Source organism: Nanorana parkeri, unplaced genomic scaffold (assembly GCF_000935625.1).
Source record: "Nanorana parkeri isolate BGI_ZX_2015 unplaced genomic scaffold, ASM93562v1 scaffold1250, whole genome shotgun sequence".
Lineage (NCBI taxonomy): Eukaryota > Metazoa > Chordata > Amphibia > Anura > Dicroglossidae > Nanorana > Nanorana parkeri.
This window is the reverse complement of record NW_017307518.1, coordinates 7,500-23,205: the sequence shown is the minus strand read 5'-3', so window position 1 is coordinate 23,205 and position 15,706 is coordinate 7,500. Positions and strand designations below refer to the sequence as shown.

At 44.4% G+C, this 15,706-nt stretch overlaps 1 protein-coding gene across 1 annotated transcript in view; it reads right to left on the bottom strand.

Annotated features, from left to right (window-relative positions):
- The window catches only part of ARL6 (ADP ribosylation factor like GTPase 6), a 51,768-nt gene extending 36,572 nt beyond the window's left edge, over positions 1 to 15,196 (bottom strand). The window contains exons 1-3 of the mRNA XM_018568828.1: positions 15,057 to 15,196; positions 10,953 to 11,091; positions 2,855 to 2,916 (exon numbers count right to left, since the gene is read on the bottom strand). Of these exons, the coding sequence (XP_018424330.1) occupies positions 2,855 to 2,916; positions 10,953 to 11,075 (185 nt within the window). The 5' untranslated portion in view covers positions 11,076 to 11,091; positions 15,057 to 15,196. The remainder of the gene's footprint in view (positions 1 to 2,854; positions 2,917 to 10,952; positions 11,092 to 15,056) is intronic.
- Positions 15,197 to 15,706: the final 510 nt, after the last annotated feature.

Sequence of the window (15,706 nt, the reverse complement as noted above, 5' to 3'; positions counted from 1 at the left end):
TTATATGCCAGAATAAATATTCCAGTGAAGAGGATTAATGCATTGCAGTGACAACGTTAAGGAGCATCACAGAGAGGCAATGAAGCCGCTTTAAACCTCTGATGGCTAAATTAGAACGAGAACTTTTCAAGGTATAGATGTCGGTGGGATTCATTATTTTTTATATCATAATCACTGGTTTCCACACCGTTTCCTGATACCCTGCCTTGAAGGAGCATTAGGCTTCATTAAGATGTAGCTTCTGGTATACAACGCCACGAAGACAAATGCAATTTCTGTATGTTGTTCTGCAGGAAATGATTTTTGACTTCAGATTTAAGTGCGTGTGTATATTAATACCTTGTTAAAACAGCTGTGCGCCCAGCTCTAGTTTATTGCTAAAATACTTAACAGGCTAACAAGAGATTTTACTGCTGGAGACAACCCACTGAGAGCTCGCAATCTTGTATAGATCTGGCTGTAAATTAATATTTAACAACACATGAAATATCAAATGTATCACCTGGGAGGCAATTCATTTTGTTGCATCATTTGAGCATATAGCTTGTTAATGGACGTCCTCTGCTGATACTAAAAAATCCCGCTGCAACTCAATGCCTCAAAGTGTGAGATCTGACAAGAATGATGAACTTTACCATGCTCACACACCCAACACACCAAACCTTCCATCATTTTCCAGCTGGGTTTCCAAAGAAATTAAAGTGACTGAAGACTTATTTTATCCTCTTTCCTGCTTTTTTTTTCCAGTCATGCTGGAAACCTTTCATTTATTTTTTAATTGGGTCTTAGAGTGTATGGGATAATCCTGCTGTGTCCTTCAATAAACAAAGGAGAATAAAAACAACCAAAACAAACAGTCTTTTGGAACATACAATAATAAAGGTGAAATGTATCAAACTGAATGTAATTCAGATTATAATTTGTAATTAACTGGGAAAAGCAAATAATAATAATAATAATAATAAAAAATCAAAATTGATCAGCACTGGGCCAGAAAAAACATCAGAGTGTTTCAGGCAAATCCATGAACAGTTTGTGCTGCCTCTAAGTTCCCGTTCACACCGCAGCATACCACAAACTTGCGTCAAACATGCACAAAAGTGCACGCTTCAAGGCGCATTCATGGAACGCACACCAAACGAGGAACTTGCTTGCAGTGCCATTACTAATTGATGGCACCCCAAATGCAGCTTTTCTCACCCTCGTGTTTACGGAGTGTGCCTGCGGGGCGCAATATCAGCCCCCTTTACATCCCTTCCTTTCAAGCAGACACAGTTAGATCCGCCCCTCAACGATCCAGCTTGATTGGTTGCCGCATCCCAATGACCAATAAAAGGTGCCCACACACCTTGCGATTATCGGACGATAATTGTATGCGATCGACTATTCGTCCAATAATCGCAAGGTGTGTGGGCAGTGTGCAACCGCAAATACTGTACAATCGTACGACTTAAAACTTTCAAGCATGTTCAAAAACTTTGGCCGGTCGTACAATTATTGCAAGGTTAGTAGCGTTTCCGTACGTCAAAAATCGTACGATCCACATTGCTCATGTGCAAACATAGTTACATAGTTAGTCAGGTTGAAAAAAGACACATGTCCATCGAGTTCAACCTATAGAGATATAGAGAAAGGAAAATACGTGCGGTTGATTACCGCAATTCGTCCAGGTGCTTTTCTTTAATTACAGCTAATTGAACCTTGCGATAAGCGGGGCATGATGGGGCCGCCATACGACAATCGGACAACGGTTCGATCATCGGACGAAAAGTGTCGTCTGATAATCGGAAGGTGTGTGGCCACCTTTACACTGTTCAGCCCGACTGTCTTCATCCTAGCATACAATGAAGCTGTGCATTCCAGTCACTTGCTTCCTAGTAGCCAATGACAGTGTTCGGCCCGGCCACCTGTGTCTTTTGCACAGGAACAGGTAGTGTATCAACCTGATCTTATCACTGCTTGAAAAGACAGAGGATGAAACAAGGGAAAAGAAACTCCCCCTCACCGCCCAGTGACAGCACTTGCCTCAGGCTATGTACACACCATGTCCAGAACTGATCTGGAGCAGATCTGCAAATGCTGTGCAGTGTATTTTTGCAGTGTTTTTTTCTTAAAATGGGCTTTCAGGTGCAGTCCAGTGCATTTGCATCTGTTTCTAATGCATTTCCATGCGTTCCAGTGCATTGTAGACCAGAGAAAATGAGACCAGCAGTTTTTGTGTACTGGAACAGACTGCGTTGGTTTGAACAGAGCCCAGAAATACCATAGGGATACTTTTTTGGTCCAGGAACAAACTGTTCTGGTCTGGGCATGAACCAGACATGGTGTGAACAAGCCATCAGGGAAGCACCTGATGCCTGAGTCAGGTGCTGTCAATCACAGCTAATTAAATATTCATCTCCTTGCTAGATGTGTGGTCAGACAGCAGTAGGGGAAGGGGGCATGCTTTCAACCACGTATCTCAGGAAGAGCACCTGGAAGACTGTTTTCTGGGGAATAGGAGCAAGAAATAAATGTTTTGTGAGACGTCTTCTATAAGTCCTGGTGAACACACAAAGCAAGGGGAAAACCTCCACAATAGGGACACTGGCAGCAATAAATCCTGACAATGGTGAAAAGTCACAGGTGGAAAACCTATTTGTGGATTATTATATAATAACTAGAGAAGACTGAAATAAAAATGAAGAATTTTTAGCAAGAAGAGAGAAGAGTCGAATCTATCAAAGATGAATACAAAAAGGCAAGAGCCGTAGGACATCACTGCTCAATCATCACATAGACCTGTTTATTCAGCAACTGTTATTAGCTGCACTTCTCAACCATTCCAATGGCCATTGTGTCTTGGCAACAGTACCTGGATGTCTTGAATTTCTCTATGCTGAACCCAATAGTTGGAACTATATCTTGTGTCTGGGCCTGGCAGATAAAAGAAAAGGAAAACCAGAGATCAGTGAGAGATTTCTACATTCGCTGTAAGAAAACATAGTATATAAAATACCTACACATACCGCGAGATGAGCAGAAGCACAGCTTAACAGACATGGAGTGACTGAGCCCATAATAGACCGACCCCTGTCACAGCAGCCTCCAAGCCCTGCCAACACTCAGGCGATTTTTGGTGGCGTTGTAGTTCACACCCTTTCCCCTCATTCCTATTGGCCAGTTAGGCAACCCATTATGACAGAGTTGCTTTAATGGATACCTGCATCCTTAACGCAATGTCACGGACAGGAGAGTTTCCAGCGGTGGCTGTGCGGTTCCCCATGGATCACACAACTAGAGAATCTGCCAGGATCCTGGGCAGGTGAATAGAAGATGCGGGGTAAGGGGGCTTAAGCATTTAGGAAGAGAATTACCATCAAGTTCATACAGTATCTGTGCAGGAGCAAGAACATTCATTCACTCAGTTTGCCTTAAAGAAGAACTCCAGGAAAAAAATTGGATGTATTAACCCTTGAAGTGGGGATAGCCCCACACTGCAAGAGTTAACTGCAGTGTGGGGTTTTTGACTAGGTAAAAAAAAAAAAGTCATACTCGCCCAATGCTCTGAGCCGGCTTCTTCTTAGGCCGATCCTTCCAGCCTTTCTCCCCCCCTTTTGCTGCAGCAGTCTAAGGTCCCATAAATCATCACTCCTATAGACTGTGTATAGACACGAGGATGCAGAGAAGACTCCAATGCTGCAGCGTAGGAGGAGACAGGCTGCAGGGAGCACTGTGGCAGCTGGCAAACTCGGAGATTTGGGTGAGTATAATATTTTTTAGCCCTGAGAGAGAAACAACCACTTTACCCTTGCAGTGTTGGGGCAGCCCTACTGCAAGGGTTAAGAAAAAGTTTTTTTCCAGAGTTCTTCTTTAATCTCAGTCCTTTGTATCCTTCTGCAGAATACATGTCCATGTTGGTGAGAAGAGAGCAGTGGGAATGTACTTAGTAAAGCCTGTGCTGTGAAACTTCCATTATCTGTTTCCTGCATCCGCAATCAAATCCAAGCCTCCAATGCAGTTCTGAGTCTAATTGGTGGCTGTATGTAGCTTCCAGTTTTACATCAGGCTGTCTCAGTGCGAGAGGCTGCAAGGGAAGTGCTCCAGCATCATCAGCAGATGTGTTCCAGGATCACAGACAAAAAAGGAATTGGGTGGACTGCAATATATCAGATGCCAAATAAATAAACAGAACTGTTCAGCAGGTAGGCCACATTCCCTGTAAGCAGTGTAAGGGTTTAGGTTTCTAATGTGACTGCAGTGTACCTTTAAAAACAAATAATTTTCACCTATTTAGGGGGATACGGATATCAGTCACACTTTGGGGTGACTCAATTAGGGTAACGTTAAACAAACATATAGCTGTGTACTATATACAATACACATACGTTTTGGGACCAACACCCGTTGTAGTTTACAAAGCAAAAAACGCTTAAAGTTTGCTTTTTCGTTGTTAAACTTAATTGTTGTTTCCCTTCACACCAATTAGATGTACTGCTGGGAAACGAGGACATTTAAACGTTGAAACAAGTATGTTTATGTCCCAGTTCTTGTCCCATGGGAGGACACGATCAAGCAATGTCTGTATCTCGTCACCGGCGGTGGGGAGAGGTTACTTGTGAGAAGCAGATAGGAAGCTGGAGGAGCATTTCTGTCATGTCACCTGTCCCAGGAGGATTCAGCATCCCTATCACACTGCCATGGCTGCAGCATAAACAAGGCATCCAGAAGCCAGGGATGACATTAACACAGCGCAATCCTCGACAACTTTTATGCACTGATAACTGCAAAGTGGATTTTATTACACTGAGCCCAGACAGCTCTACAGCTTCATGACTTTAATGTTTTAAGGAAAGTTTGCTCAACACTCTTCCTTAACCAGCAACAGGTTGGGTTTAATGGTCTCTTATAAAGTGTGCAGTCCATTACGGATTAAAGAGAACTAGTCATGGCTGAGCTCATCCAAGAATCAAAATAATCAGATATCAAATTAAACTCGAAGCATTTTGGTCACTTTTATTTTAAAGGAGAACTATTCTCCTTAGGGTAATGGGAGGACACAAGCTAGCGTCCTCCCGTCACCCTAGGCTCAGTATACCGCGAGCTGTAGCTAGCGGTATACTCAGACGCCGCAGTATACTGCGAGCTGCTGCTCGCGGTATACTGAGACGCCGCAGCTGATGCGGATCCCGACAGTTATGTCTGGATCCGCCCAGCTGCGTGACTGACAGCTAGAGGCAGAGCCAGCTGTACCCGCCCCTTCCCCGTCCGTTCCGCCAGTCAGCGCTGGCGGATTGGAGCGGGGGGGTGAAAACAATCCCCTCCCCTGTCACGCCAAAGAGCCGTGACAGGATCGAGAGGTGAACGAACGCCGGTATGTGTTCGCTCACTTCTCGATCTACTGAGCCGACCTGTGACAGTCTCATTGTCACAGGTCGGCTAGAACTATGAGGTGAGTGAAAAGCGCTCACCTCATAGTTCTCCTTTAAGATTATACATTTGTATATCCGTTTCTTTACATTTGCAATTTTGCATTTAGTTTGATTCAAGGGGCAAACCATATCTTGCTACGGAGGTCTAATTTGCATCCCACAACTGATTGCATTATGTCAGCTGCTTTGCGATCTAAAACCCCCATATGCTCTTAGTACAAGGTATTTATTTATGAATTTTAGAAACTGTCTTTGTTGCAATGGCTAATCCTCTGTGTGAAAACAACACTAAAGCTGGCCAAACACTTTACAAATCAACTGTACAATCTCCTGTAGGGCCCATTCATACCGGAGTGTTGCATTAACCTGTGTCATGAAATGTGTTAACATGCGGTGCATTAAGGCAGCCTATTTATTTGAATGGAAAGGCAATGCACAGAAAAACAGATCTGCAGCAGCACACAACACGTCATTGTGCTACTTTGCATTGCAATGCAGGTGCATTGGGGTCAGCGCACCTGTGTGAATGGGCCCTTATATTTACGTGCATTGTGTTAAGGCAGACCATTTTTTTTTTTTACTTGCCCTCCATTGCAAAGGAACTGACCACGAAACAAAGATGTAGCATTTGTTCGACACAACATGTGGTAGTGTATTACCGTGCATTGTGGTGTACTACAAAGCATGTGCGTCAGAGCTGTGTTGCCTTAGTGCATTGGGGTGCCATTAAAACTGACTGGCACAGGAACAAGCTATTGTGCAGCATGTATCTTAACGTGCAAGTAGTAACACGTGTTATTGCAATGCACCACAGCACAACATTGTGCTTCAGCGCTTCGATTGTAACGTACGTGATCCGCCTTAACAAAACCAACCTGCGCAATCAACATTCACATTATATGATTGACGTCTCTGTCACCCACAAGTAGGGTATAATCCTGTTCACATACAAAATAGACTATGTTATACGTGACATTTATCTATCCTTGTCACATTTTGATAAATTTGGAAGGACACGATCAGCTTTCTATTTTCACAAAGCAGCTTATATTAAGGCAATAAGGGATTGACCAGTTCAATCATTGCACACAGTGATGGAGCCTTTAAGAAATACAAATCCAATTACATTATCTTTTGAATATAAAATGGAGTGAGGTAGAATATGGATCTTGTGTAATTCCTTTGGATAAATTAAACTAAAAAAGCAAACTTGTTCCCCTTTGACCAAATTAAAAAACTGCACTTGCCATTCTTTACACTGAAGCAGAACAATACGCACCCTTCAGAACTGCCTCCCTATCTGTGTCTCAGGCCTCATTTTTTGCTGATGTACATGCTGCCATCTTGGGAATTAAATCACCAGCTAAATGAGTGTGTGGACTTCAATCAGTCACTGCATGCTGACGGCTCATGATAGCTTTAAGAAATTTGGTACTCAGTATTTGTAATAAACTGAACCTGTATGGCATGTGGCAACAAAAGATTCCTATAAAATCCCTGTAATTTGCTGCTATCCTTATCTTTCTTTATGGTGGTCTAGAGCAGCCTTTGCCTCGATGTGAAAGAGGGGGACTCTGAATAGAAGGAGGGCTGTGATGTGAAGGGGACTCTCATGTGAAGGGTCGAATCCCATTTTTTTTTTTGTCCGCTTTTGCTTGGAGGTCCCCCAACCATACCAGACTGGTATCTCCTATAAGGGTTTGGTATGGATTATGGAGGGACACTTCTATAGTGCCGCCTCCTGTCACAGGCGGAGTGATACCAAATGCACTCTGCCTGTCAGGAATCGATAGTAAAAGTGCGCTTCGCTCATTCTGGCCAACGATTGGTTAGCAAATTGCTCTCAGAAAGGTTGCCCTGATCACCATATTTTTGTACATGAATAAGTGGGGATTGTTGTACATGAAAAAAAAAGACCTACCCTGAAAATAAGACCTAGTGTGTTTTTTTGAGCCAAAAAAAATATAAGACAGTGTCTTATTTTCGGGGGAACACGGTAGGCCAAGCGATAGAAGTTATACAGTGCAGCAGCAAGTGAAAATCAGACAGTATAGGCCCGGTGAGAACCCTAACCAAAAACACGCATCTTATATTTTTCAGAGACTCTAGTGGCAAGATTTCCCCAATAAAACATGGGCGCCCATTCCTACCACAAGGCCATAAGAATGATGTCATCTTCTTGAAACATGAATTCCCAATGGTCTGAACAGTCTACACTGTGTAGAATCGATTAGGTGACCATTAAATCATGATTTGGCTTCATTAAGACTGCGGTATTTGGCTGGAACTACAAATACTCTATCTGGGTTTGATCCACATTAGAGTGCACATACACACAAGCACTGCAACCTTTATAGGTAAGGATGCTCAACGGACAACATGTGTAGTTAGTACAAATAAATGTGTCAGCTCTGTGAATATGACTGGAATGTGCTATACAGAGCTGGAAGAAAACTGCTAGAAACAGGGTGGAGTATAAATAAGAAAGTTGGGGGCACAAACACTATCGGGGTCCAGTTATAGGGCAATGGTATATCCTCATCACAGCCATACCACTGTGATTTTTTTTTTAAGCACATTGGCGTGCTTTGCAAATGAGCATCCCTCTCTACTGGCTCAGAACCCACCAGGTCTCTAAAGCAAGTGAAGCACCATTCAAATAAATGAAAAGCTGGAAGGAGGAGAGCCTAGCCACGTGACCTGTCAAAGTCATGTGACCAGAGTCTGCTCCTCCAGTCACAGATTCTCTCTGGTGCATTATGAAGAGTGAACTAAATGGCTAGTGGCCGATGAAGGTACAGCATGGAATAAACACTGATGACCAGCGAAGAATGGATGGTGACATCCACTGTCAACTATCATTAGGTCCAGGAAGCATGTGGACTCACCGCTACAACTAGAAAAGTATACCTTTTTGCATTCTTTTCCATGATAAGATGCAGCCAAGGTGTTACAATAAAGGTATTTTCATTTTACACTACAGGTTTGCTTTAGCTTGCTCAAAATTATACTACTGCAGACTCTTGTAAAATGATTCTCATGGTGCTATAATTGGATAATGTTAAAACAATGGGATGCACATTTCCAGCTGGCACGCAATTGTGCTTAACTGCCTGTGGACTGAACACATGCAGATGCAATGACTCGGGATCAGAGCTGTATAATCTGTAACTCTTTACTGCGTAGTATACTGAGAACATGGCAAGCTCCCTTGCACTATACACACTATAGGTTTTCCTAAATACACAAGCAGTTAATGGCATAACATACAAACAACACTGTGTACTTGTATTGATCCCACAGATTCATTTTACTTTCTGTGCTAGTATTAAAGGGTGAGTTCACATTTCTGAAAAGGGATTAGTACTGCTTTTTCATCATGTTCTCTGAATGCCAGTAAATTCTAGGCGGGTTGTTCCACTGAATCCCAGTTCTTAGGCTGGGTTCACACCTGGTCGTTTTTCAGCGCTGATCAAAGCGCTGAAAAACGCTCAAGAAGTGAAATCCTACGAATCCCTATGGGCATGCTTCCCACCTGTGCGTATTTCAGCGCGATTTGTCGCGCTGAAAAAACGGCCTACGCCCTAAATAGTACAGGAGCTTCTTTGGGGCGGATTGCAGCGCGTATCCATTGGTATTCCCGAGTGTGGCTCGGAGTTAACAAAGCGGTAACCCCAAGCCACACTCGGGAATACAGCGTAGGTCTTACCTTGTCTGCGATCCCCGCTGTGTCCTCTGGCCGCTGCTGTCTTCCAGGTTTCGTCCCTTGCGAGCGTCCGCGTCGCAGGGTGGCGGAACCGGACGGAAGTTTTAAAGTTTAAAAAAAAAAAGGAGAGAAAAAAAAGCAAAAAAAAAAACCAAAAAATCATAATGCTAGGGAGGTTAAAAAAACGAACATTTCATTGGACTAAAAAATGTGCTAAAAACGCGCCTATTAGGAGCGCCCAAGTGTGAACCCAGCCTTAAAGAAGAGCTCCAGGCAGAAATATTTGTAAACCTTGCAGTAGGGCTACCCCCACCATCCCCCCAAATTCAAGGGTTAAGTGCTTGTTTTCATCTAGGGACGAAAAACAAACATTATCCTCAACAGAACCTTATAGCTGGCTGTCTGTTAGAATGGTCCCTTCAGCCTGTCTTCTCCTTCGCTCCAGCGTTGCAACACATACACAAATACAGTGTATTGGATGTGAAGACTCAATGGACCTTAGACGACCGAAGTAAAGGGGAAGAGAGGCTACAGTGACTGGTCTAGCAGCCAGCAGGCTGTGAGGTTCAGGTGAGAATATCTTTATTTATTATTGGCTAAAATAAAGAAAATGTACTCACCTGATCCTGGATCCGGCCTGGTTGCTAGACCGGTCCCCGGCGGAGCGGAGGGAGAGAGAGATAGGCGGTCACTGCTTAGGACTGAGGATCAGGTGAGTGTATCTTCTTTATTTTCATCTCTGGACAAAAATGAGCACTTAACCCATGTGGGGGGTAACCACCATGCAATGGATCAGAATGTTTCTGCCTGTAGTTCTTCTTTCAGGTGTCAGTCCACCCAAACAAAAACATATTCTAATTATTGGTGGGGCCTGTTGGAGCTCCTGGCTTCATTTACTCTATGTCTAGGATACCGGAAGGGAGACTTCTCTGTTGTAAATCTAATACTGTTCCTGTCTACCTTGAAAATATGGGTGTCCCCCCTGTTGTATTCTCCATAATGGAGAACAAAATCCATTGGGGAGTGGAAACCCCCAGGGTTGCTGCACATATAAAATCGATAAAGTGTCCCCAAGAGAAAGTGCCAATTGCTTTAAGTGACACTAAACTCAGGAGTTAAATCTTAAAAATGAATTCAAGTACCTTAACTATTAACAATACTGGACCGTATTTGTGTATCACTCGGCTGTAGATCCTCAAATTATCTCTGAATTGGTGCTGACACTGTCCTTCCTTCTGGAGGGTGGCTACTTTTGTTCCCCATGGTCCCTGTGTGTGTTGTAAAGTAGTCACCGCTCCAAGCTTGCTCCTGTGATGGACTACAATCTCATGTTTAGTTTACTAGTTTGTATTGACATTGTAGTCCATCACAGGAGCGAGCTTGGAGCGGTGGCTACCTTACAACACACACATGGACCATGGAGAACAAAATTAGTCACCCTCCAGAAGGAAGGACAGTGTCAGCACCAATTCAGAGATGATTTGAGCATCTACAGCCGAGTGATACAGAAATAAGATACATTTGTGTTAATAGTTCAGGTAGTTGAATGTATTTTTAAATTTAGTGTCACTCTAACTCTTGGGTGGATTGAACCCTTTTTAAAGTACAATTACAGTTAGATTATATTGTCACTAGTTAAAATAACCCCATCACCTACCACAGAAGAAGCAAATAAAACAAATTTAAAATAATGACATTTCGGACAGCCTTCTCCTTGTGACTTTATTTTAAACTTTAGAAAGATTAGAACAGCTTTCCGCTGCATAACAGAAAATTAATTCCTTGAATCTTTTTCCTCTTACAATGATAACAAGAGACACTAAAGCTGTACTTACATTTGCAGGTTTTAGTCTGTTGATAATGGTGGTCTTCCCGCTGTTGTCTAAACCCAGGCATAAGACGTGGACTTCTTTCTTCTTCAGTCCCAGCCAACTTGCTAGGCGGTCAAACAAACCCATGATCTTCGGTCTGCTCCTGGCATCAAGAATTTACATAAGAACCATCATCATTACAAGACGGTGTACAACATCATGATAGGCCTAGTATCATTAGGTAAGGAAAAGGTAAGCAGCCATGTCCCAGCAGATGCAGCCTGCATAAGAGTCTAAGCTGCTTATAATAAAAGCCTGTGGCTTCTAATCGGGATTGACAAGCTGCTGAGAGCAGACTACTCGGTAGGTGGTCTTCACGTTGTTAGATTGTCCCTGTCCCTATCCAGTTATAAAGTCCTTGTACAACTGCAGCAACATACATCATAAGATTAAAAAACACACGCATACTAATCTATGATATGCACTCATGCCACAAAAGGTGTAGAGTATACTGACCTGACAAGGAACTGCAAAAGGTTCCTGGTGCACAATAGAAAGGCTTTCTTTTTAAAGATTAACTCTGTAAACCTGCTAACAGTGAACTGTGAATGCTTTCCAGGCAACACTCCACTATGCTCATGTCACCAAATGGACCAGGACAGACGGTGGTTGCAGAACTAGGATTACACTGGCTGATTTTTGCAAGTTTAGATTTAAAAGATTCTGTCACTTAAGTAGCGGATTCTCTTACTATCCCACCCTCCAAAGCACTTAATACTCACCTTTCCTGTCCTCACCTGCCACCCCATAGCTCCGTATGTCAACACCTGGGTAAGTCCCGCGTTGGGTGGTGTGCTGAAGCCTACTCAGGGTTTGATGACTTTGAGGGTTATTCACATATGAGCCAAAGGATCCAGCAGTAGCTTCGGCTGAACCTTCGGCTCTCTTTGGCCACCTCTGCCCTTCGGTTCAGTCGAACCGAAGGGCTGCTGTACGGGCAATTCACTATTGAGGAGATGAAACAACTGGCGGGCAAGGTCAGCGCTCTAAAGCTGTCTTTCTTTTTACACTTAAAGCGGGTAATCTGAAAAGCCTTTTTTTTTAAAGGGGGGGAGGGGGAGTTGTTTACATTTTAAGAAATATTTATATTTTGGCCACACCTCCCACCGCAATGATACATCCCTGTGCACGCAGCCCCTGGGGTATCTATATCACGTATCCCAAAAGGCTGCAGGAGCGCAGAAACAAATCTGGTCCAGAAGGCAAATCAAAAAGGCAAGTCATTGGTGGCTGCCTGAATCTGGAAGAGACAGCCATCTCCCATTGACTGAGTGGAGGAAGTTGACGGAGCAGGACCAACCTGCAGTTCTCATCAAGACAACTCTCCATTGGCTGGGCCGGTGAGTATGTTTTTTCAAGAGAACCCTACATCATAGGTAAGAAGGGATAAAAAAGAAAGAATGGGGGAGGAAGTTCCCTCCATCCTTGAAAAGGGACATTATTATGAGGAAAGTAAACCTAAACAGTGTGTGGGGGCCTTCAACACCATCTATCACCAACATTTAAAGTGACACCAAACTCAAGTGTTCAACCTTAAAAATACATTCAAGTACTTTGCTGAAGGTTTGATTTGTTCTCAAACAGCATTAAAGTGACACCAAACTCAGGAGTTCAATCTTAAAAAATACATTCCTCAATGCAGATCCTCAAATCATCTCTGAATTGGTGCTGACACTGTCCTCCCTTATGGAGGGTGGCTACTTTTGTTCCCCATGGTGCCTGTGTGTGTTATAAAGTAGCCACCACTCCAAGCTCCCTCCTGTGATGGACTACAATCTCACTACAAATTAGTAGACTAAAAATTAGACTGTAATCCATCACGGGAGTGAACTTGGAGTGGTGGCTACTTGACAACACACACAGGGACCATGGGGAACAAAAGTAGCCCCCCTCCAGAAGGAAGGACAGTGTCAGCATCAATTCAGAGATGATTTGAGGATCTACAGCCGAGTAACGTACAGATACATTTTTGTTGGGGATTTGATTGCATGTTCAAGATTGAACTCCTGAGTTTGGTGTCACTTCAATGCTGTTTGACAACAAATCAAACCTTCAGCTATGTAACTCGAAACTGAACACCTGTCCCAGACTTCATAGAACAAGGTGGTTTCACAAACTTTCACATGTCCCATCATGCTCTTGGACAAATAAACTCTGCCGTGACACTCTCCAGGGTGCTTAAGGTGACTTTTGGGTAAGCGTACGATGGGGTATGTTTCTGGCCCTCACTAGAACTGAAGAAGGTTCTTGGATCAGTAACATTACAGAACACGTCCAGCTGAATGTGAATAACTACACTGCAGGTATCTGGATGTCTTTCAAAGGACTATTATAGCTGCTCCCTGGGTTCAATGGCGGCCATGTTTTCGGCCAAGTCTCCGTGAGGTCCGCTGTTGAGAGAAATAATTTTTTGCACAAATATATATTCAAGCTTATTAGAAAAAAAAGCAAGCAGCAGAGTGCAGGCCAGCAAATACGTGGGCTGCCATTTCTGATCTCCTTCAGAAAATAATAGTTCCCTAGTTGGAATGAAGGAACAAAGGTGAGCACAAAACAGAAGGATGAAGGAACGCAGGGGAGCACAGTACATAGAGATAAAGGAACGCAGGTTAGTACAGCACAGAGGGATGAAAGAACGCAGGGGAGCACAGTACAGAGGGATGAAGGAACAAAGGTGAGCACAGTACAGAGGGATGAAAGAACGCAGGGGAGCACAGTACAGAGGGATGAAGGAACAAAGGTGAGCACAGTACAGAGGGATGAAAGAACGCAGGGGAGCACAGTACAGAGGGATGAAGGAACAAAGGTGAGCACAGTACAGAGGGATGAAAGAACGCAGGGGAGCACAGTACAGAGAGATAAAGGAACGCAGATTAGTACAGCACAGAAGGATGAAAGAACGCAGGTGAGCACAGTACAGAGGGATGAAGGAACAAAGGTGAGCACAGCACAGAGGGATGAAGGAACGCAGGTGAGCACCGCACAGAGGGATGAAGGAACGCAGGTGAGCAACGCACAGAGGTAAGAAGGAACGCAGGTGAGCACAGTACAGAGGGATGAAGGAACGCAGGTGAGTACAGTATAGAGGGATGAAGGAACGCAGGTGAGTACAGTATAGAGGGATGAAGGAACACAGGTGAGTACAGTATAGAGGGATGAAGGAACACAGGTGAGTACAGTATAGAGGGATGAAGGAACACAGGTGAGCACAGTACAGAGGACTGATGGAACGCAGGTGAGCACAGTACAGAGGGATGATGGAACACAAGTGAGCACAGTACAGAGGGAAGATGGAACACAGGCGAGTACAGTATAGAGGGATGAAGGAACAGAGGTGAGTACAGTACAGAGGGATGAAGGAACACAGGCGAGTACAGTACAGAGGGATGAAGGAACAGAGGTGAGTACAGTACAGAGGGATGATGGGAGGCAGATGAGCACAGTACAGAGGGATGATGGAACACAGGCGAGTACAGTACAGAGGGATGAAGGAACAGAGGTGAGTACAGTACAGAGGGATGAAGGAACACAGGCGAGTACAGTACAGAGGGATGAAGGAACACAGGTGAGTACAGTACAGAGGGATGAAGGAACACAGGTGAGTACAGTATAGAGGGATGAAGGAACACAGGTGAGTACAGTATAGAGGGATGAAGGAACACAGGTGAGCACAGTACAGAGGGATGATGGAACGCAGGTGAGTACAGTATAGAGGGATGTTGGAACACAGGTCAGTACAGTATAGAGGGATGAAGGAACACAGGTGAGCACAGTACAGAGGGATGATGGAACACAGATGAGTACAGTATAGAGGGATTTTGGAACACAGGTGAGTACAGGGGGATGAAGGAACACAGGTGAGTACAGAGGGATTTTTGAACACCGGTTGATTACAGGGGGATGAAGGAACACAGGTGAGTACAGGGGGATGAAGGAACACAGGTGAGTACAGGGGGGTGAAGGAACACAGATATGCCACTGATTACATAATGCAGGGAAAATACGGTGGCAGTATATAACTAGTACACGTCACATGACAGTCTAGCTGCTCACCATCACTTGCCTCACCTGAACGCTGTGATTGCAGTGATACCCTCACACACAAGCGGATGGACACAGCAGTGAGTACCGGAAGCGGCGGGTTCTATGGCAACACTGCAAACACTTTCCTCCTCGCTGCTGTTCCGCCCACTTCTTCTCCAGGCCAATCCCTGCTCCGGTTACATGGGCACATAAACGAGCGACTGTAGCAGCGTAGAGCTGTGATTGTGAGAGCTGTTGTGGCTGTGTGACGTCTACGCGGCGTGTCCACTCCTCCGCTGTACTTGTACTGTGCAGTGTTGGATAGGTGAGGACTTTATTGCTGTCCAGTTGTCTTTCTCTGTCAGGTGACGTGTATACGCACACTGGCCCGTTCGGCAGTTGTGGAACAAGAACGCCACTAAAGGTGCCCATACACTTTACAACCCTCGCAAGACTTTTGTCTTGCGAAGGTTGTAAAGTACTTGAAAAAACGTACGATCTGCCCATCTTGGACATGCAGATCGTACTTGTGATGACTGCAATGAGGGGCGGGCTTGCGATGACTGCAAACGGGCAGTGTGCGCATGCACACACCGGCCCGTTCGGCAGTTGTCGAACAAGCAGGCCACCAACTCGCCGAGAATTGTACGATTCCCGGCGGGTTTTCCAGCCTGCTTGTTCGATGGAAGACGTGC